We start from the raw sequence: 24,658 nt of genomic DNA, 5'->3' as shown, positions 1-24,658 counted from the left end.
GTCCACTGAAACCGTCCACATCATTCCGTTTCTGTGTACACTTCAACCCATACCGGCAACCCAAATAGTGTTCTGGAATGATGCGACGTAACGTAATGTGTGCTCAGGGCTCGGGTTTTTTTTAAAATGGCCCTCCCTTCAAACTTCCATTTTCCGGCCTCACTAGTTTGGGGGTACATGCTTCAGAGATTTAGGTATATTTACAGACATTCCAGAATTTCTCACCACAGTGAATTTATCTTTTCAAAGAAGAAGAAGACACGTACTAATCCTGGTGGACGATTTCAATGATAATCCATCTACAAAGTCCCGAAGGCCTAGCCCCAGCACTGAAAGTAATTGACGAATGAAGTGACAAAATAGGGTTTGAATGAAGCAATTGGCGATGGTTAGTTGCAACCCCCTTTCAAGGAAATCACTCTTGTGGCGGACTCCATTGTTGTTGGACTTGGCAAGACTTATTTAATGTTCTGTGTGAAGCGATGCAGGGTCTGTAGTAGAGGGAGTCTGGACCTATGCCAGTTGGACTGATTGATCTGATCTGTCATTAATATTCCCCCAAGAGAAAGCACCAATGGTGTACGTAACGACTTCTTTCTAACACGCATTGTGTCATTGGCGGCTGTCTAAACACCTGCTAAAGGGTCTTGATGAGCTATTCAAACGGGGGATTGAGAATTGAGGCTTTCATTATGGTCCTTGTGTGCGATGGACACACGGCGGACAGTTAATGACCGTATGAAATAAACGGCCATATGAAGTAGGTGTGTCAACAGGGGGACAAGTAGGCTCAATTGACTTACAATGTGTCCAACGAAATATTTAGACGTTTACAGATAGAGAAGTGCGTAAGAGGCACTTTATGTGACTTTAAGAGATTATTACTGCAGAGAATTACCATTCTTCTTTTAAGAGTAACATCTTTGCTGTTTACAAGTCAATGGTCGAAAGATAATGTTCAGCTTTTTCAAATTGTTTCGGAAAGTGTATTTACAGTTGTCTTGTGTGAAATTCGTCATACTTTTACAGTTTTGTAACTACATGACAACATGATTTCTCTGCCACAGAAAGTGTGTACATAAACGCCCGTCAGAATTTGCCACAGTACGTATGTACATAAACGCCCGTCTGATTCTGCCACAGTTAATGTGTATATTAACGCACGTTCAACTGCTTGAACTGTTGAAAGTCATAATTATCATTTCATTTTGATGATCTTCTGTTTGATACTAGACTCACAACTAGTCTCTGAAATGAACACATTTTACACCAAAAACCCAAACAGTTCATAATAATAAAATATATAACAAAAAGGAGCCCTGAGACTTTCTTTATTTCCTGAAACTGTGGAAATCTCACACATACTAGACTTGCATGGACTGGTTTCTACTACATAGTACACCACAATGTCAGAAAACACCATAGAAATCGATCGAGTGTGTTGTTCAAAGGGGCAGCAGTGAGCATGAATTTGGTTTTAGGCCGCTTTTAGCAATACTTCAGCAATATCACGGCGGGGACACCAGAAATGGGCTTCACACATTGTACCCATGTGGGGAATCGAACCCGGGTCTTCGGCATGACGAACGAACGCTTTAACCACTAGGCTACCCCACCGCCCCTGTTAATTATGACGTGTAGTATGCTACGTCATAGTAGTTACTTAGTTTTCTTTGGTGATCGAACGCATGTTTTGTTACGAACTGTGCACAATTTCAATGCCTGTTATAAATGGTTGGTAAAATGGTGCAAAAACACCGTTTTGCAGATATAGCGCCGTGCTTAGTTCACAGGCCAGCATCTGCGTTCCCTTGTTTCAGATTGAACGCCAAAGAGGTTGCGTTTGACAATGTCATGGTGGAATGGAGATCAACATACTGTGTCGCGCCCAATTAAACATTTGGAAAGCTCACGCTGAGCGTTCGGTTCCTAATGTATTTTAGCGCGGTTAAATCTGCAGAAAACCTGGCTCTACATTCCAACACAGTAGGACTGTCTCTTAACTCACACCTCAGATGGCCATTATCATGATCTGTTGTTCATCACCAATGGGGTATGAAATTAACGTTTCAACATAACCTGTGTGACAAACGCAAACAGAATTTGAAATAGATATTTTTAAATTTGGATATAAAAAAGAAAACATGTTTGGAAAGCATCTGGGTCAAGTCGCAGCCTCAAACACATACAAGTAATATATGCCGAAACAAAGAATGGGTTGTAAGCAGGGAGTTAGTGGCTTTAGTTTTACGCCTCTTTTAGCAGTATTCCAGCAATATTACGATAGAGGACACCAGAAATGTGCTTCACACATTGGAATCGAACCCGGGTCTTCGGCGTGACGAGTGACCGCTTGAACTACCCAACCGCCCGGGTTTTAGCAGTACGCCGCATCGTGAACAAGATCATGATTAATTATTTTGCCATTTAATTATATGACGTTGACAATGTAAACTGTATCTATTTAATGTTGAATACTGACACGTTAAACTTTGATGTTTTCTTAAGCGATTACACATGGACGTCATAGTTCTCAATATTGGTGGGGACGTGTAGCCCAGTCGTTAGAGTTTCTTCCCTTACCACGCCAGAAACATATCATCATTTTTACCTTGATGAAGTTTCGAGGTTTGTCAGCGGTGAACGTCTGACACTTCATCACTTCGGGCTCCCCCCCCCCCACAATTAAGCAGACACGCAGTGAGGTTAGTTGAATATAGTTCAAAGGTATTTTATGCGCCCCAATCTCAGTTTACATCGTCATATACTGATAAATATGTCTGATCCGTATCGTCAAGAGAGGTTCGATTTCTCAAATACGCGCAACATCTGAGGCCCATCCTTGTTTTACCTCGCCGTAGTATAAAATGGCCTACTGATAGGTGACATTGAGGAGGCTCCGTGCAACGGCTGATCGCCTGACGTCGTAAACCGAATGGCGTGGAACGTTGCCGATACTTGACGGCCATAGCGTCTGAGACCCGGGACGATGGGCTGGTTAACACCATTACTCAGTCACATCTCGAGCTGTCAGGTCAGCGTGGGAGAAGCCCGAGCCATTGACAACCCTTACACCCCACCCACCCCCAACCCCCAAACCAACCAAAACAAACAAACAAACCCCAAAACAATACAAACAAAAACAAACAAAACAACAACAACAACAACTTGTAAGCGCCGCTGAAACACTTCAAACGTAGGCTCCAAAACGCATCATTGATCCTCGTAGCAAACGCATACCATCGTTCTACCATTTGTTGTTTGTTGCATTTAGCTATAATTGAACATAGGTGTATAATTTCTTCTCTCCGGTAGTGTGACCGCCTTAGACCACTGGGCCAGTTGTTCTACTGTAAAGGGTTGACTAACTCAACTTCAGTGGGGTTCACAAACCTGCACACACTGTAACTATCGATCTATTACCACGGTCAATGATATAAGCGTGAGGATAAGTTCAATCGGATCGAAAAGGCAATTTCTTTAACTTCGCGACACTATTGACACGGCCAAATGTATATTTTCTCAGAACCGCAGGGTATATTTTGGTAACGGTCAGCACATATGACGACCACTGCTATGAAGCCAGATGCAATTAAGTTTGAACAAAGCACACCTGTTTACATTCACGTGTACCATCGCCCATTTCATACCATGAATATCGCATATTGTGAGTTTCTCACTGAAGTCATGGACCCCCTTGACTTAAAAACAGAATAAACAAAGCGCAATGAAATAGCTAAGGCTTGTGTGTACCTATCGCCTTTCTCTTGGGACCAGACTAAACGCTCTAAGATGATTGGGTCAAGATATCAAAACCAGGATTCGAGAGTTTTCATTTCCTCCCAAGAATACTATTTCTCTCACATACACAGAATTGAGGGTCGTCAAAAGCAAACGGTGGCCTCTAAGAAAACTCCCTGTGATCAGCGAGCGCGTGCCTGTAGACTAACTGGGAGCTTTGCCCCGGATGTCATCGCAAAATGGCTGCTAGGGAACGTAAAGAATACACACAGAAGCACCGACAATTCCGAGCGGTGGACCCGGATCGATGGGATCACTCTCCCAGAGACTATCAAATATAAGTCCTGTGACAGGGAAAACCAACGTTGAAATGATGAGCTGAGCGATGATAGGCATTCAATAGAAATATCGAGTGCCCGCTCTATGAATAACTTTGGTAAATGATATTGGAGGGTTGCGTTTGTTGAAGGGACACAGTCATTTGTGATGTCTAAAATTGGCAGGGACCTTATGTTATAGAAATTTGGTTTGCTGGCTGAACGTGCTCTTGGGACTTCCAATAAAAGAGTGAAAATTAAATTCTGTCGCAAAGTATATCAATAAGAAAGAGTTTGGAACAATGGTACATTTTGAACCTTTTCGACACTGCCCTGGGAAACTGCAGTGCCAAGATGGTAAGGATTACCTCCCTTGATACAGTCTTCAAGTTTCCAGGAATAGTAGCACTCTGCTAGATGTCGATGAATATATATTACTGTGGAGATTTCGAGGGCAAATGCTGAACACGCATGGTTCATGAATCTTGGAGCTCTTCTCTGAACTGATACAGCTTTTACCACAAAGAGAGGTAGCGATTTGACCTAATCTACAGTGCATTAAACTGATTAACTTGTAAATACCCGACTCAAGGTATGAATGAAACATCTTAACCATTGGGTTCGCAAGTTCTTGATTACACAAAACAAATTAGACTCTCTACATATATGTCATTCAACTAATACTGCGTCTGGAAAAGATAAGGTGTCAAAGTTGGATGATGAGGCAGCCAGTAGAAATAGGACCTTCCAGACAAGACAATGCCCATTGTAAGAAGACACTCTGGTGTTAATTGCCAGTAATTTGCAACTATCCTTTCCGTAACCAGTACCGAATGTCCCATCCCCGCTGATAGGCTGTAATTTATTTCCAGCCTGGGAAAAGGGTGAAATTTCACATTGACACAATCGATTCGTAGATTGCTTTAATCGATGATTCAGCTGTGTTTTACGCTTCGAGTCTTTTATAGCCATGACTGCTGAAATGAAAAAGGATGCTGTAATCCCATCTGAATCAGAGATATAACAGAAATTCGATCACAGAATTTAATGGATTAGAGAGTCCCACGAGCAGGAAGACCCCTTGTGAGGGCTGTCGAAATGCGAAGACTACAATACGTGGACAGGGTATTTGTATAGTGTTTTATGACACATTTGCTCTGATCCTACTGGTGTTATGGGGAAACCGACTCAAGGGTAAATGCTGATATGTATTTATTTAAACCACAAGTTTCCACAACATTGTTGTGTTATGCTTGATGAAATATCTCCATGTGCTGTTTGATGATTGTTTTAATACGTATTGGGTGGAAGGTTTAGTCGAGTGGTCAAAGTGTTCGCTCGTCACGCCGAAGTCTCAGTTCGATACATTGAAGCTTTGAACATCTTGTGTCCCCAGCCGTGGAATACAGATATATGTACGTTAAAACTCTTCACATTCAACCACTCACGTCTCTGCAATGTGTAAAGCCTATTTCTGGTGCCCTATATTTGCAGAAATAGTTCAGGCAAGGGCGTGATAGCAAATCAACTCACTCATAATACGTATCAAATGTTTGACCTGAAGAATAACACTTCGCATGTGAACAGGATGATGGCATGCAGTTGGGAGCTTAGAATCCTGCAGATTCTCTATGGCTGTTTTCACCGAGCTGCTCCTGGTAGAGTTTCGGTGGTCTGTAAGTAATCGAGTCTGGAGTAGACAGTCCCTGACTGAAACGATTCTCATGTTCGACATCTAGTATCCATTTACTGTCATTCGCTCTTTACAAATATACGTCTGATATACAGAACGAAGAAGATTTTAACATAGATGTAGTTTCTTCTGTAGATGTGATCAATGGCTGTGTTTTGATACACTCTGAGACTGCATTATTTGTACTTTCTGTTTATCCTCATCTTAAGCTCTTTGTGTATTCTTTCAGCGCAGAAGAGACCCCCATTGCCATCATTACTCTTCACATGATGATCCACTGTGGATAAAGTGTGAACGGGTTCTCTGTATGTGTTATCGTCGATGACGGACGGTCATCGGTCCAGTTTACCTGGTCGACATGGACACCTGGTAGGGTCAGTGATTCTTAAACACATATAGTCGAAATCGCACAATAGCTTTTGATTTTAGCAGATAGTTATTGTGCTGATGGAAACAAAACTGATTTGTTACTTTTATTTGACACTGCGGCATAATATAACATTTACTCGCTTGGTAGTATTTTTTTCTAGCTTGCCAAAAGCTTCTTTAATATTTCAATGTTCCGTGAAAAGGTTAACCTCCGCCGTGAATCTGCTGATCAAACCCTTATGTTGAAAAAACTACCAAAAAGACTATTATCCCATATATAAGCGGATCAAATATTCTGAACCGAACCTGTCTGCATTTTTATTGGCCAAACCATCACACTCGCCCTTCAAGGCTTCAAAACATCATCATGTCACCTATATGTTGTCTTGTAGAATGTCCTGCGGCGAATATGGATATGTAGATAGCTGTCGGCAAAACGCAAGGATAACTAATCATGAAAAGAGGATTAATTGCCCACAGGCATTACTCAATACATGAGATTAGGCCTGATCAGCCAACATCTTTCATATGAGAGGAACTTGTGCATCTTGGCTCAGTTTGTGTATAAATATCCCATTCCCTGATAAGCTAATGTGTCCTATGTATACATTTATGCATTTAAAAGGTCACAAACGCAGGATACCCAGTCGTTAATGTCTGCACGATATTTGTTATGGGTATTGAAACATGTCAGGGAGGTATTGCGTCATGTTCTTTGGTTAACGCCACAGGGTTAGAATTTGTCTTCGGGAACCCATGCTTGTCGCAAGAGGCGACTAACGGGATCTGGTGGTCACGTTCGCTGTATTGGTTGACACATGTCATGTGCTTATGATGCCAATCACTCCATTGTCTGGTCCAGATTCGATTATTTACATATCGCCTTCATATAGCTGGAATATTGCTGAGTGTGGAGTTAGACAACAAATAAAGAAAACGAAATCATATGGTTCACGTGTCACTGATATCTTAAGGACACATATATTGTGATATGTACATGCAACACATAGCAGATAAATATACTTGACTGTACGATGCTCACTACATGTATATTATGACCGTGTGTTTAAAAATGTCATGGGTTCGATTTCAAGTACCCTCTGTCATGATATTTCTAAAATATTGCAATAGACGACATAAAACATACTGACTGACTGATGTTTTCCTGCGGCTCATGTTTATGTGTATGATAACATAATATGTCAGGGCACGTTGTGTTATGAGGAAAGCATTTACAAACATGCACTAAATGAAAAACTACTTAATTTGTGATGATATTAAATGCCAAAATATCTAGACGTACAATCCCACATAATATGATGCCAAGACGGTAGGGATTTTAGTTAAGAATAAACAGTGACACAAACCAATTCAGCGGATCCTGACACTGCCAAGTAGCGCAAGTTTCAGGCGCATAAAACCACTTGCCCTTTTATGTATGAACGATTGGTGAAGACGTCAAACACATCGATACATCCTCATTGATGGATAGTATTACGGTATCACCCAATCTGCAGCTTATTTTTTTTCATTTAAAATGAATTTTCAAAAACACCACCTGCGTCCTGTGCAATCTAGTCCAAGTAAATGGAAGACGGTTATAAGGATATTCCAGCTTTAAACCACCATCGTTGCGTGATCCGTATAAACAGCAAGAGCAGGTCATCCCTCGGGATGAAGGCATCATTATCACGAAAATAATCTCCCATGAAAAGTCTAATATCATACGGATAATAACGATGCAGTGAAAATGTACGTCCACACAGGTTACTATGAAGGTACTGATTATTGCCTTGAAGATTCCCTTTAGTTCTGTTTCACTTCCTGTAATAGAAGAATGTCCACGTCCTTGCACATCAAACATCTGAAAGACACCAAAATGTCTCTCTCATCTTGCATGGAATTAAACGTCTTTGGAGTAAAACAATCACCATCCATTCCAACTCCCCCTGATGATTCCATTTGATGCTGTTTATTTCAATATATTCATTTCAATTAAACCCTGCTTAAGTCTCTAATTTCTCCTTACTGAAAGTTTGATCCCTGTATCAAAGAAAGTTGCCTCCCTGAGCACGATCAATGATCGTGGCTGGGAAGAGAGTTCGGTTCTATTCCACACACGATTAGGCCACGTAGGCAATTTTGCAGTTCAACGGTGTTAGCCGATCTTGAAATCAATGTTCCTCATTACTCAAGAAAAAAGAAGCTTTGTAAAGGCTTGTGTATGCTTGGGTTGCCGCCTTCCCTTATCGGTGATTACGCATCGTGGGCTGGAAGATGCTGTACCATTGATAGGGGCAGCCTACTTTTCTATTGGGGTGAAAACAAATTGAGATTAGTCCAAGCTTGTGAAAAAGGGTGTTGTATAAAATAGCTCGCGAGAATAAATCAGGATTAGTGTCATTTCCTATGTATCAACTTGTTAAAGCACAAACAGGTCTGGGGAGCTGGAAATGTCATCTGTTAAGTTTCGTCTCGCGGCACTTACTTAAAATGATGACTATTGACTGACCATAGCTTAGCGTGGTGCCTAAGCCTCCTCGAGTGTTAATATGTTTTCTTATAGACATATCGAACCAATGGATTTCGGGGGTGTCTTGGAGAAAAATCGTTAATGCTTGTTGTACACGTGAACTGAGTAAATTTATAATGTTTTTTTAGTTAATGAGCACGTTTACCAAACTGTTTGCACGCGTGAAAAAAATGTACATGCAAGTTACATGATGAGAGGATGCCACAGACATGTTGGCACCAGCGGTAGTTTAAAGTGCCAGCATAAGCATGGAACTCATGTATTATGTGCCCCAAAATGATGGCATGTATTTTCCTTAACACCAACAGCTTACATAATTCGAGACTGCTGAATGTGTAAAAATGAAATATACAGTCAATGGAATCATTGATTTAGTTGAGGTTATTATATTTGGACAGAGGCTCATGTCCATGTGAACGGTATTGCTGACAATACCTACTGTGTTCGGTATGAGCAGCATCAGGGTACTACATACATACACACACGCGCGCGCGCACACACATACATTTGTCTTAACCCCAAATAATGACTTACAGGATGGCATACATTTGTCTTAACACCAAAATTTAATGATGACGTTAGAGCATGGCATACGATTGTCTTAACACCAAATGATGACGTTAGAGTATGGCATACGATTGTCTTAACACCAAATGATGACGTTAGAGTATGGCATACCATTGTCTTAACACCAAATGATGACGTTAGAGTATGTCATGATTGTCTTAACACCAAATGATGACGTTAGAGTATGTCATGATTGTCTTAACACCAAGTGATGAGGTTATATGATGGCATACGATTGTCTTAACACCAAATGATGACTTGAGAGCATGGCATACGATTGTCTTAACACCAAATGATGACGTTGGAACATGGCATACGATTGTCTTAACACCAAATGATGACGTTACAGTATGGCATACGATTGTCTTAACATCAAATGATGACGTAAGAGTATGATGCTGTTTATTTCAATATATTCATTTCAATTAAACCCTGCTTAAGTCTCTAATGATGACGTTAGAGTATGTCATACGATTGTCTTAGCATCAAATGATGACGTTAGAGTATGGCATACGATTGTCTTAACACCAAATGATGACGTTAGAGTATGGCATACGATTGTCTTGTATGGCATACGATTGTCTTAACACCAAATGATGACGTAAGGTGATGACATAAATTTCTCGTAACACCAAATGATGACATAATTCGAGACTGCGGAATATGTAAAAATAAATCTCAGGTTCAGTTTTAGTTGATGTTATCATATTTGGGCATTGCTGACAATACATGCTTCGTTTGGTATTAGCAGCATCAGGTTTCCACTCACTCACTCACTCACACAGACATGGTGAGTGAGTGAGTATGATTTTACACCGCTTTTAGCAATATTCAAGCAATATCACGACGGGGGTCACCAGAAATGGGCTTCACAAATTGTACCCATGTGGGGAATCGAACCCGGGTCTTCGGCGTGACATATCGAATGCTTTAACAACTAGGCTACCCCACCGCCCCGCACACAGACACAGACACAGACACAGACACACACACACACACACACACACACACACACACACACACACACACACACACACACACACACACACACACAGACACAAATACACAACACACACACACACACACACACACACACATACATACATACATACATACATACATACATACACACATACATACATACATACATACATACATACATACATACATACATACATACATACATACATACATACATACATACATACATATTTCGTTAAATGGTGTTTCCCACACTATCTATCTGCCTGTCAATATGTCTATCTGTGGTACGATTGTTATGTGCGAAGTGCATTAAGGTCACCTTTCATAAATACATTCCTATGTATCAACTTGTTAAAGCACAAACAGGTCTGGGGAGCTGGAAATGTCATCTGTTAAGTTTCGTCTCGGGGCACTTACTTAAAATGATGACTATTGACTGACCATAGCTTAGCGTGGTGCCTTAGCCTCCTCGAGTGTTAATATGTTTTCTTATAGACATATCGAACCAATGGATTTCGGGGGTGTCTTGGAGAAAAATCGTTAATGCTTGTTGTACACGTGAACTGAGTAAATTTATAATGTTTTTTTAGTTAATGAGCACGTTTACCAAACTGTTTGCACGCGTGAAAAAAATGTACATGCAAGTTACATGATGAGAGGATGCCACAGACATGTTGGCACCAGCGGTAGTTTAAAGTGCCAGCATAAGCATGGAACTCATGTATTATGTGCCCCAAAATGATGGCATGTATTTTCCTTAACACCAACAGCTTACATAATTCGAGACTGCTGAATGTGTAAAAATGAAATATACAGTCAATGGAATCATTGATTTAGTTGAGGTTATTATATTTGGACAGAGGCTCATGTCCATGTGAACGGTATTGCTGACAATACCTACTGTGTTCGGTATGAGCAGCATCAGGGTACTACATACATACACACACGCGCGCGCACACACATACATTTGTCTTAACGCCAAATAATGACTTACAGGATGGCATACATTTGTCTTAACACCAAATGATGACGTTAGAGCATGGCATACGATTGTCTTAACACCAAATGATGACGTTAGAGTATGGCATACGATTGTCTTAACACCAAATGATGACGTTAGAGTATGGCATACGATTGTCTTAACACCAAATGATGACGTTAGAGTATGGCATACCATTGTCTTAACACCAAATGATGACGTTAGAGTATGTCATGATTGTCTTAACACCAAATGATGACGTTAGAGTATGTCATGATTGTCTTAACACCAAGTGATGAGGTTATATGATGGCATACGATTGTCTTAACACCAAATGATGACTTGAGAGCATAGCATACGATTGTCTTAACACCAAATGATGACGTTGGAGCATGGCATACCATTGTCTTAACACCAAATGATGACGTTACAGTATGGCATACGATTGTCTTAACATCAAATGATGACGTAAGAGTATGATGCTGTTTATTTCAATATATTCATTTCAATTAAACCCTGCTTAAGTCTCTAATGATGACGTTAGAGTATGTCATACGATTGTCTTAATACCAAATGATGACGTTAGAGTATGGCATACGATTGTCTTAACATCAAATGATGACGTAAGAGTAACACCAAATGATGACGTTAGAGTATGTCATACGATTGTCTTAACATCAAATGATGACATAAGAGTATGATGCTGTTTATTTCAATATATTCATTTCAATTAAACCCTGCTTAAGTCTCTAATGATGACGTTAGAGTATGTCATACGATTGTCTTAGCATCAAATGATGACGTTAGAGCATGGCATACGATTGTCTTAACACCAAATGATGACGTTAGAGTATGTCATGATTGTCTTAACACAAAATGATGACATCAGAGTATGGCATACGATTGTCTTAACACAAATGATGACGCAAGGTGATGACATAAATTTCTCGTAACACCAAATGATGACATAATTCGAGACTGCGGAATATGTTAAAATAAATCTCAGGTTCAGTTTTAGTTGATGTTATCATATTTGGGCATTGCTGACAATACATGCTTCGTTTTGTATTAGCAGCATCAGGTTTCCACTCACTCACTCACTCACTCACTCACTCACACAGACATGGTGAGTGAGTGAGTATGATTTTACACCGCTTTTAGCAATATTCAAGAAATATCACGGCGGGGGTCACCAGACATTGGCTTCACAAATTGTACCCATGTGGGGAATCGAACCCGGGTCTTCGGCGTGACATATCGAATGCTTTAACAACTAGGCTACCCCACCGCCCCGCACACAGACACAGACATAGACACACACACACACACACACACACACACACACAGAGACACAGAGAGAGAGAGAGAGAGAGAGAGAGAGAGAGAGAGAGAGAGAGAGAGAGAGAGAGAGAGAGAGAGAGAGAGAGAGAGAGAGACACACTCACAGACACACACAGGCACAAATACAAACATACATACATACACACACACATACATACATACATATATACATACATACATACATACATACATACATACACACACACACACACACACACACACACACACACATACATACATACATACATACATACATACATACATACATACATACATACATACATACATACATACATACATACATACATACATACATACATACATATTTCGTTAAATGGTGTTTCCCACACTATCTATCTGCCTGTCAATATGTCTATCTGTGGTACGATTGTTATGTGCGAAGTGCATTAAGGTCACCTTTCATAAATACATTCATGTTCAGCTATCAAGCGTTGCTATACGGCTCATTAGGCCTATGACTGTGACGTCATAAACAAGGTATTTAACGTTGCATGTTGATAATGTCTGATTCTGATGAGTAAGCAGACCATACGCAGTGTTGCACCACGTTAGCGTCATCTGTATGTCGACTACAGGTTGCATACAATGTATCGGAAAGATCAATACGGATTCCTTGAACAAAAAGAAACACATCAGAACAGGCCTTCCAATTTACCACACATGACAAAATGGCTTATTTCCTCCCCTCGTCTGAATATTTTCGAAAAAATCAATTATACTTAATAAAAAAAATATTTCAAGGGCGCAGATCGATTTAATGCATATGAGGAAAAAGATATAAAAGCAGACATAATTTATAAGTTTGAAACGGGAGCACACATTCAAGGAAACCGGGTTTTAGATAACCGTAGACATACTCATATCTCGAGGTTCTTGGTGACAAATTCCTCATGTTGATGGACTCGACTGTTCATGCAATGTTGCATATTGATCTGATGATGACCGCAATCCCGTACAGGGTATAAGAGGGTTAAGGAATGATTGTACGGATGTAGCTTGATTAAATCGCATTTGTAACGTTAGTACCGAGACAATCATGCTGTTGGATGTCTTTAGGTACGGTACCAGTTGTTAAATACCGGGTGACACATCCGTCGCATGATGCAAACGAATGATAATGTGACTGAATTCAGGAATGTATTGCGTGTAACTGCTGATATTATAATATTATTACAGCATGGATATGCCCGTAAGTGCTATGTCATATGTTTGTGTTTATAGAGAATTGAGGGAATGAAGAGCAGAGAGGCTAAGCGTTTTGGAAGAATTATGACCAGGATATTGGTCCAGGGGAGCAAATACCCGCCCAGATGAAGAATACTATTGCCACCGAGAAGCGGACTTCCAATCACTACTGGTAGGCCCGATCAACCCATGATATATGTTTTAGGGTTAAGTACAGCTGCGTCTATTCTGTTGGTACATACTGGGATAATGTTACTAATAATGTGTCATCACAAAATCAAACCTGATGTTTTAAGAATGATCACTATTCAGTTTCTGGCCAAAACATATGTCCATATGACACACTGCTATTGCATGTGAGGAGATAATGGCTCATATTTATTTCATACACATGTGTATTTGGTCTGCATGTAATGTGTCTTATCTTTAACTGACTCACTGACTGAGTTTGGTTTTACGCCGCTTCTAGCAATATTCCAGCAACATCACGGTGGGGGACACCAGGCCCCGATTTCTCGAAACAAACTTAAGTTTTTACTCAAATTTCAAACTGAGTTTGACAATTTGAAACAGCTGAATTTTTAACTCAACTGCATTTTTTAACTCAAAAAAGCCCAAACAACTTAAGTAATCTATCCACCAAACTCAAATTGTCTGCTAAGTTTGAGTTCAATATTGATTTCAGTTTATTCTGGGAAATGCATTTTCCTGCGTTTTCTCAAATTTGAGTAAAAACTCAGACTTAAGTCAAAACTCAGACTTAAGTTTGTTTCTAGAAATCGGGGCCAGGAATGGGCTTCACACGTCTTATCTTTCAAGCATGCACTGCATTAATACCACCTCACAAGTAGTGGAATATTATCATTGGACAAAATGATACTAAAGCTTATGGTAGAGACATAGAGACTTATGGTAAACTTTGTAAACGTCAAGAGCTGATGTAATCAAAGAACTGAGTAATCATATACACAGTCAGATCATTTATTATACGATCTGAATGTGTATCATTGTTCGGGAGTGTAAACATTGAAAAAACCCATCATGCCACATCACGTTTTTGTCTTTGTGTACCTGTGTGTGTGTGTGTGTCTCTCTCTCTCTCTCTCTGTCTGTGAGTGTGTATTTGTGTATAGACACATTGTGTTACATGTACAAATGCTAGACACACACACACAGACACACAGAGCTTTATACATATATTGACTGACGGATGTTTTTCGTTTAAAACGTTAGTCGATTTGGGAAATAATTCATTTCCTTTTCCTGTGTAAAAATTCTCAGCTTTCTTTTTTTAAATGATGGATTTGCAAAGTCGATGTCTGTACATGAGTGATAAGACATTGTGATGAATGGCCGTCATAGGGCACAATGCCAATCAATGTTCTGTCTCAAGGATTCATGTTGTTATTTCGACGTCATTGTGTAATGTCTATCATTATTCGCATACTAATCAATACCAGACTGTCATCATAGGAACACTGCGACTACGTTGTTAAAAACATAAATTGGGTTGTTTTTGAGAATCAATGACAATTGTTATGGCTTAACGCCATCTTACTCGTGAGTCGTTATCTGTGGCTTGGCAAATATCCCGACAATTTGTCATCTCAATCCACTTCCTCACAGTCATTTCACATCAACATTGTGAGTAGGCGCTGTTCCAGATATGAGCGCGTGTTGTATTGTGTTAATAACAGATAATAGGCGTCACCTATGAATGCAGAAATGGTGAAATATCGGAGTTGTGAGTGGCAAAAACACTGAACACCGAGCAAAGTGATATCGCTGAAAGAAGCATCACCTTTGAAAGAACATTTAAGTGAACAATACACAATTATCTTTGTCAAAATATATACATTTATTTCACTTTCTATTATGACATATCTACCCTTGTGTGTACATAATGAGCGTTAAAACTTTATGTAAAACATGTGTTACGTTTTATGAGTAATGCTGTTAGTCACTGAAGCCTGTGAGACAAGCAAATGGTGTTTCATGAGGAACAATGTTTCAGTACAAAACGACATACCAGAATTTAGATACCGTCGTGGATACATCATCGTGCAGATTTCATGATATGGAAACCTTGCACAAATAATATTAAGCAAAATTGTATTAACAAAACAGTTGAGAAGAATACAAAATGATACATGTATGAAGCAATTTCCCGTCTCATCCTGGTGAGACATAATCAAGATGAAATTAATTACAGCACAAATTGAGCACATATATATAGTTTACATAAATCTAATGTGTTAATCTGATCATACCGAGAAAATGTCAGTACGTTACATACATAACAGCTCGACAGAAATTCTAGTTTGCACATTGCCAGCAATATTTCAGCATTATGACGTCGATCTGTAAATAATCGAATCCAGACAATCCTGTGATGGACATTGTTAGCATTTACGGAATCTGGATAGAACGCCATGTATCACCTCATTCCATTAGTCGCCTCTTACGGCAAGCATGGTTTGCTGGATCTGACTCCAATGTAGATCTTAGCAAGGGTCATACAAACTAGGTTCTCAGCATAACAAAACGAAAACTCACATGACTATTGCTTAACAAGCAGTGTTGTGACAAATTTTGTGCATTAGTTATCATGTTACACATGTACAGATGTGAAAAACATTTGCTGGTATATTTGTAAGGACCCAAGAATTACCCTTTGTTTCAAAACGATCAAGTTTGAAATATCACAGAATGAAAAATAGCAAACGTTTTTGCAGCCAGGTAATACCATATACATGATAATGGGGTGTGTTTTTCAAATAGATTAGTACAATAGGTTTAGTTACACTATCAGTGAAGGGTTAACATAATTTTCAATCTGTTTATTCCCTGTAGAATGCAATTGGCATGCCTTCCTTGAACTTGAATCAATAAGGTTCAACACAAATACATGCAGTTTCAACCGTCATCTTTTGGCAAGAATGGTATTACATCATTCTGTTTTAAAGGCCAAGACGACTGTCGAAAATCAGTTCATCCCACCACTCACAGATCACGGGCTGTAGTCACTAATGGCTGTCGTTTTAGTCATTGGGCTGATGATAAGAAGCACAAATGTTGACACCAAGGTTATTGTCAAGAAGATGGTGAAGAAGAACTTATCCATCACTCGAGCAATTTCTTGCCATTCATTCACTGCCACTCGTTCAGCGCGGCCCCTTTCATATGCTTCCATAAGAAGTCTCAAATATCGAACTATTTCTTTCTCCATAGTAGCTACAGGATTAGAACTTGGGACACCACCATTAGACGGTGTACCGCCAGCTCTTGGTCTTTGTGCTGACTCCACGAGGCCGTTCATGTGAAGGTCCAGCCTATGAGGATCATGCTGATAGTCTGTCCTTACATTGCTGTCTGCTGACTGATCTTCGTGAACCTCTTGGAAGCTTGGTCTGCTGGGCCTCTCAGACCTACCGAGATAGTTGAGTCGCATACAGAGAATCTTGCCCACAATGTTTGCTATGAACTTGATACATACGGGAGGGCGGTTGAGCAGGCCCCCCTTGTGGTGGCAGTTGAGTACAAATACTGACAAGGCAACAGAAATGGCACTCATGGCCATTATGACGGTCAGGTAGATACCTGCAATGTCAAAAGGGACGATGAAAGAATTTAATGACCATAAACTTTGAAAATGATGCTTGACAAAATATGCAATGGATTTTTACATACTGCTATCTGATATGGGTTAAGTGCTTCTGTTTAGTTGATATTTAACGCCACATTTAGCATTATTCCAGCTACGTGACAGAGGCGTGTAAATATCCAAATCTGGATAAGACAATCCAGTGATTGATGTAACGAGCAACGATCCACGTCGTTCGGGTACGTTGACACACCGTCAGCCAAATCAACGAGTACAACAAGCACACATTAACTCACATCTTACGAAGAACGTCTGTTGCTAGGGACCAGTTCCAACCCAGACTGGACATGGTTTCCCAATTTAGGAATTCACTCTTACGACTAGCAGTGAGGTACTGGGGACATATTCACCCCGGGCCCCCAGGGGAGGACACTGGATACTTGGTGGTTACTGATTATATTCTTTAAAAGTTATATTTAAGGTAGAAAATAGACCAGGGTCCCGATCCATAAAACGTTCGTAACGTTACGACCTGTCGTAACTCTAGAGGTTTATCATAGGCTTTCGAATGTTGTAGTGCTACGAACGTGGATCGTATACCATAATGTTAGTAGACCACTATTACCACAGTTCTGATGAAAGTTGTACAGGTTGTACACCACTCTCCCCATAATGATATTAACACCAACAATCGTTCATTGGAAAAAGGATACCTAAACCTGGGATTACACATTCATGAACTATTTCACATGATAACATCGAGATTTCCATACGAGCTGCAGTAAAGTATTTGAAACCATCTTTGCTTTGTGTGTATAACATATTCAGCAAATATATTGATCAGTATTTCATTTCCCTTCTAAGTAGCACTTCCATAAAATCAATGATGAAAACGTGCCGTGTTTTTTGTTTATAGCTAGATGTACGTCTTATGAGATATAACTGGAGAGGACGCACAGGTTAGGGACTGTCTCACATACGTATTCATTTGTGTTCGTCGGATATAAATGGTCTCATTTGAATAGGATATAAGATAAATAACACGTATAATATCTATTCATGTTCTTGTATATGCGGCCAATCATGTTATAGGGTATCAAGTTCATCATGGCATTGTCATATTGTATCACGCTCGCACGGAATACACATTGTCATTGAATCTGTTAAAAGCGTTGAACCTAACTCACTCACTGCAATGTCACTTAAGTTAAACCTTTAACACTATCTATCATTTCATTCCATCATGAATCCATTCCTAATAAACCCTTACGTCGTCTGGGAAAGATTCATCTAGACTCGGACGTCTATCACAATATCAGCGGAGGACACCAATTTCACCCTGCAATAATTGGTCCGTATTTCAGGCTATTACTACAGAACCTCGGAATATCTATTCAAGCAGCAACAATGATAACCCAGTTATCAATAGCCCTCATGTCGATGTTGCGATACCTTTTGAAAAGCAACCCTGTCAACCTGGGCTACCAATCGTTAAGTGCATTCATTAGTCTTGGTGCTGGAACCACGAGGGACATTCTATGAGTGAGGAGTAATAGAATTACGACGGCTCTACACTGCGGCACTTTAGCTGCGGATGGGACCATAACTTTGAAGCTATAGGACAACCTAAACTGGCTCTCCTTGTGATACGTTACTAGGTTAAGACTTCTTGTGAAGACGGTAATTCACCACACTCCATCCTTTCCTAATATCTGACACTTTGGAGGTAACTAGATGTAATTTTGTAACACTTTGATGAAATGTAACCCTCCTATTTGACGCATTCATGTGATAACAATTTCGTTTGCGTCTCCTTTGGGGTCACATTGAATCGTCCGTGGTAGTTTGCATAACGAATGGCCAATATGTACCTTGCATTTACAATGAAGCTATTTCGATACTCCGTATGAAACACAAACGACATTACGTGAAGACATCTGCTTCATGTCCAACATTGATGTGTTTGAACCCTATAGGTACATTGTCATGAAGTACCAAAATACCCAGGCAACAATTCCTGAGAATATTACCGGCGAAGACATCTAAATGGCATCTCCTACGCCGTAGCCTCTGGTATTTGATAGGTCTGCATAAAACAACGCATTCGCTGCCAAATGATCCGCACTGGCCGGAAGTATTTGTCTACGGAAAAATTGCCTCGTCCAAAATTCAATCGGAGAAGATGGAGTATAACTCGTTCAGTGTTTCCCCGATTTCTCACGATATATAAGTTCATTTGCGCAGTATAAAATCGTATACCTGTGGTGGCAAAGGCTGCCAATCGATATGCGTGCAATTAGCAGAGGATTGGTAGACAGGAAGCATGTCGTGCCAAGTCGCAGGAGAGCCATGATCTGAATATTGTTGCCACTGAAAACACACCTGTATATACTTATTTAAATGACCGTTGGAAAATTTGAGACTACCGTTCTGGTACGTATCAAATATCGATGTATGAACAAGTCTGTGCATCCACCTGTAATATATACTTAGATTGAATTCTTTGTCTATCTTTTATGTTCAGACATATATATATATATTCTAAAATTTCATTCAAAATCCAGTATTGTCACGTGTCATTGATTTGTACACATTTTTATCATTAATGTATAAACATGATTCATTTAAATAATACTTTGATGTTGCAAATACTCAAAGACACAGGTGAACTACAGTTCCCAATTTCCAAGGGATAGATAATGTGTTCGATGCGTATATCACAGACTGTTAAGAGTCACGTTCGTCGAGATAAATGGGATATTCACATAGTCTGTCAGTCTGTAATTACCAATAACTAGCAATCAGGATCGCTGATAGAATCTCTAAAACTAAAGCGAATAGTCTCAAAGGTTCGTTTACCATTTCCGACAAGAACCGACTGACTGACTAAACGGGCCAGTTTCCATTACATGTTAAATTATACGTATCGTAATGATACTGAACATAAATGGGGGTGAATGTCACCTGGACCAGCTCTCCTCAAGGATGTACATAATAGCAGATCGAAATGTCTCCAACGTGGCAAGACTTCATGAAGTTAATTCTAATTTAATGCAAAAGAATCTGATCCTGGAATGAAGAATGGTTTGGTTTTCAAAACGTGTTTGAATATTGTTAGGCAGTCCATGATGCCCAAGTCCTTTACTGAAATATTTTTTCCACTACTCAAGGACATGTATATGCAAGATGAAGCCCGTGAAACCTTTGGAAACCGTTTTCTGTTGCGTAATTGCGATGCAGTTTTTGATGCTGTAAAGAGGTTCTGTTTTATACTAAACGTTCTGCGTGCCTTCAAGAATGCAATAAAAGTGTGTTATTGAAGCATAAGCGCTATTATATACTAGATTTCAGATCTGAAGAGGTAATAGAAATCGATGATCTGGTATTTTTTGTTTCTTTCGTATGATATTAATCATCTGGACTGTTATCCTATTTTCAAAAATATAATAACATGCGATTTGTTTGATATCTATTCGGGAAAATCACAAGAAGCATGTGGTCCTAATGGCTCAATTATTGTTCATTTAAGCTAGGTTTCCTTTAGTTTCTAGATAGAGAGGGATTATCTATGTATTGTTTCACGTCATTTTATTCACTATTTCAGCAATGTCACACCGTGGGACATCAATACTGAGCTGCACATATTCTACCAATGTTGGGAATCAATTTCGTTCCTTTGTCCTATCACATAACACGTAACACTCTAACCACTCTTCCACAATACTACGTAAAGCGGTAATTATTGTAGTGCATGTCAATATATGTATAATCCCTGTACGCATAAATATTAGGATTATAATAATCAATGTACAACTTGATTACAAATTCATCCTACAGCATCATAATTCAGCTGTGCCAAAACCAAATTTTATTGAAATGTTCCTGTAACATATCAACCCTTGAGCATTTTAAAAAGAAAACATATAATTTGTCCTATGTGCATATCACGGTCCAAAAAAACTGATGCCAAAAGTTTCCAGATGAATTCAGAATCAGCGTTGTCTCTCAAATACTGTTTTCGTAAGTCAATTGATAGAAGAGATTATGAGCATACCCTCGAGGATATACGGAGTAACGGCAAATATTAGTGGTATTCACCGTACAGTGTGTATTCGCAAGAGCCACTTACGTCCTCCTTTGTTGCCAATAATGTCCGCTATATGAACAGAACAACGTGGTAACAAGGTGGACGTCTAGACCTAGTCAATTGAGATGATGAAAGTTTCCCGAAGACGTGTTCCAGCTTTGAATGGTGTCATGTAGAACCGGTTGTCGTTCAATGGACAACATGATTCCATCAGGAGGGATGTTGGAAAATGTCTAATGGTGGGTGTACTTTGACGGGGTAGCCGTCATAGTTTCCATATTTAAGTTCTCTTGGGTGAATCACTTCAACCTCTAAGTAACCAGACAGTTTGGAGACATTTCTAGTCTCGTGTTAGCTTAGATTCAGCTTAATGACACTTTTACCACGAAGAGAGTGCCTGATATCTAAGAATTTGAGAAAAATCATTATCCGGAAAGAAAACTATAATACGGTTCTGAATAAATGTTTGTAAAAGGTTATTGCTAGGTAAATAAAAAGATTTCAGGAAATGTATGATAATCCTCACCAACGATTAGATGTCCTCTAGACACTGAGGCATATCTAATTAATTAACATGTTCCGCGTTATTTATCCTTACCCATAATCCTGTTTAACAACCGAGATGTATCACGTGATGGTTTCTGCCACCGATAACAATGTATGTTTGTGTTCTTCGTTATCATTACTCTATGTATCACTACCATGAGTCAAAGATACGTCTGTTTCTACTATATCCTTACACGCTCTGGTATACACGGTATATCTCTTCATCCAGTGGCATCCAGAAACAACAGCAAATGCACGAGTCCAGATGAAATACAATTTACATGTCTGCTGACCTTTTCATGAGCCGATAACAGTGTGATTTCAGAGAATACACTGTCAGTTACCATGGTTTTGTTTTAATGCCTCGTGAATGGTAAAGTTGATAAATTTGATCTTGGAAGGATTACTACATGTGGGAGAGAGATGGCATACATTATTTAAACGGCCTTTTTATATCAAACCCAGTTACTTTACAGTATTATACTGGTTGTATCAATAACCAGAAATGCGGTTATTCCAATATGTTCATACCCTAAATGTCCCATATTGAATAACCCTTATCTAATATCGTATCTTCTACACACAAACGGGTATATTCAGGAGAAGATGTTCAAGAAATACAGTATTTACAGTATTGTTTACGGGTCTGTTACTCACCTATAAGGGGTATATATTCCGATGTTGGTGGCATATTTTCTGCCACCAGCAGCATAAACACTGAGAACGCTAAGAGTACTGTGAGCCCGAGGGTCACCTTCTCCCCAGAATCCGGAGGGAGAAGGAATCCTGTGAGGGACAGGCTGGACAATAACATACACGGTATTATCACGTTGAAAAAATAATACAACACTCTCCTCCTTAAATGGATATAAAACGTCACATCCGGAAAAGGTTCGTCGCAACAGGGGTAGAATATAACGTTTCGAACCACCTTGGTATCCACTAAAGTCCATTCCCCATTGTCCACAAAGTTGGACAGATCTACCTCCGATGTTCTGTTGAACACGTCCACCTGGAAGCCATCATACGCCCAAGAACCCATCTTTAGACGGCACACCTGGTCATCGAAGGGAAAGTAGGTGATGTCCATCTTACATGACGACCGAAAACGAACGATGGGTGGCCAAAACACGTTACCATCGTTGGCAACCATTGCCAGACTGCGCATGTACCTCTTGTTATGGTTGTCCACGCTGGAAGGATGAGCAGGATACGATTAGTTTCCATATACACAAAACATGTATGCAATACACACTTCAGAGTCATAAAAAGTAAATTTCCAATAAAGCAAACACGCGTATGAGGAACTCATACCGGGAACCGATTTTGGTCATTGCCACTCGCTGTTTAGTTTTGTTGAAATGGTTTTAGCGTAAAACGGATTTAAAAAAACCCCTAAAATTAGTGGTCATGCTGGTTTTGTTATGACCGTAGTCTGTAGTACTTGTTATAAATTGCCATGATTCTCTGAGAGTTTTTAGCTAATAAGTGGCTTTAACGTTTGCATTTCATACATAAACAATGCAATCTTTCTCTGGGAAATACATAGTTCCTCATTCAATGTTAGAAAAGTATTTAGGATTCTATGCAATATACTAAATGCGTTTAAAAGAAACATCAATTCTATTCAAAAGTGCATTTGGTTTTCATGCATTATTCAATATTTATTACTCACACATAAAAGATCGCTTACTCACGGACACTTATGAATGTAGTTACGAACATCAAATACATCCAATGGAGCTATTAACCAGCTATATGTATACATTGAAATACCTGTTGTATAGTACAATGTCTGGCAGCCATAAGAGATCACATGGAACTCTCAGTACAGTGATGTTGGCATAATCCGATGTATTCCATACAAGCTTCTCATCCCGCCATTCCTAAAGGAAGATCAGAACGAGAAATGTCCACTAACAAAAGTGTATTGAAATACAAACCATTGCATTCATGAATGTTATAGAACATATAGGTTTAGCGACAAAGGTATTTTATGTTTGGAAATATGCAAATATCTGGCATATCTAACGTAACATCATCAAGACGTTCGTGTGGAGACGTGGTTTTCAATCAAGTTTAAATATGTTGATCAGTTTAAAGCTTGCTATGCATACTGTAGCTAACATTTTAAAATTTGCATATCAGAAAACTAACAAAACCGCCCATTAATGGACTTTTCTTCTTCATTTATTCGTGCGTGTGTGTCCGTTAAGATAAGCCTAACCTTTCAGCCAGGGCTGCTATAAATACATCCCTCTAACACTAACCGTAGACGACGGCATGATCAACATTTCATTGTGGACGTTGTTTGCAGTATGTATGTCTCCACAGGGATATTATTCCTCTATTCTCCTTACAGTATATCCAACAATACTGTTATCGCCTAGGCAACCTTTAGATGTTTTAAGTCATTGGATAGCCTTCTCCTCTTCAGCAACTGTTCAATTATTCCCGATTAAAGCTACTAGCAACCAAGGAGAAAGTATTTGTTTTATTAAGGCATCAATCACCTCAATTGGAAAGCAAATCTTTGCCTTTTAAGTAGATGTTTGATCGGTGATTTCGATAAAGTGGTTGATCGCTTCCTTCTGAAAGTTCTCCATGGTAGTGCGTCTCTACGACTGATAACAACTAAGACCAATTTCGGGTATAGTTTTTTCTGCTCTGGACTACGGCTTGTATGGTCAT

General features: G+C 39.5%; 1 protein-coding gene across 1 annotated transcript in view; it reads right to left on the bottom strand.

The window, feature by feature from the left end:
- Positions 1 to 15,564: 15,564 nt before the first annotated feature.
- LOC124291057 (neuronal acetylcholine receptor subunit alpha-10-like) overlaps positions 15,565 to 24,658 on the bottom strand; it is a 54,629-nt gene continuing 45,535 nt past the window's right edge. Inside the window, exons 4-6 of the mRNA XM_046727958.1 lie at positions 23,744 to 23,853; positions 22,625 to 23,160; positions 15,565 to 17,330 (exon numbers count right to left, since the gene is read on the bottom strand). Coding sequence (XP_046583914.1) covers positions 16,741 to 17,330; positions 22,625 to 23,160; positions 23,744 to 23,853 — 1,236 coding nt within the window. The 3' untranslated portion in view covers positions 15,565 to 16,740. The remainder of the gene's footprint in view (positions 17,331 to 22,624; positions 23,161 to 23,743; positions 23,854 to 24,658) is intronic.

This window comes from Haliotis rubra, unplaced genomic scaffold (assembly GCF_003918875.1).
Source record: "Haliotis rubra isolate DU_JTF1 unplaced genomic scaffold, ASM391887v1 Scf48, whole genome shotgun sequence".
NCBI classification, from domain to species: Eukaryota; Metazoa; Mollusca; class Gastropoda; order Lepetellida; family Haliotidae; genus Haliotis; species Haliotis rubra.
This window is presented reverse-complemented; position numbering and strand designations above follow the sequence as displayed.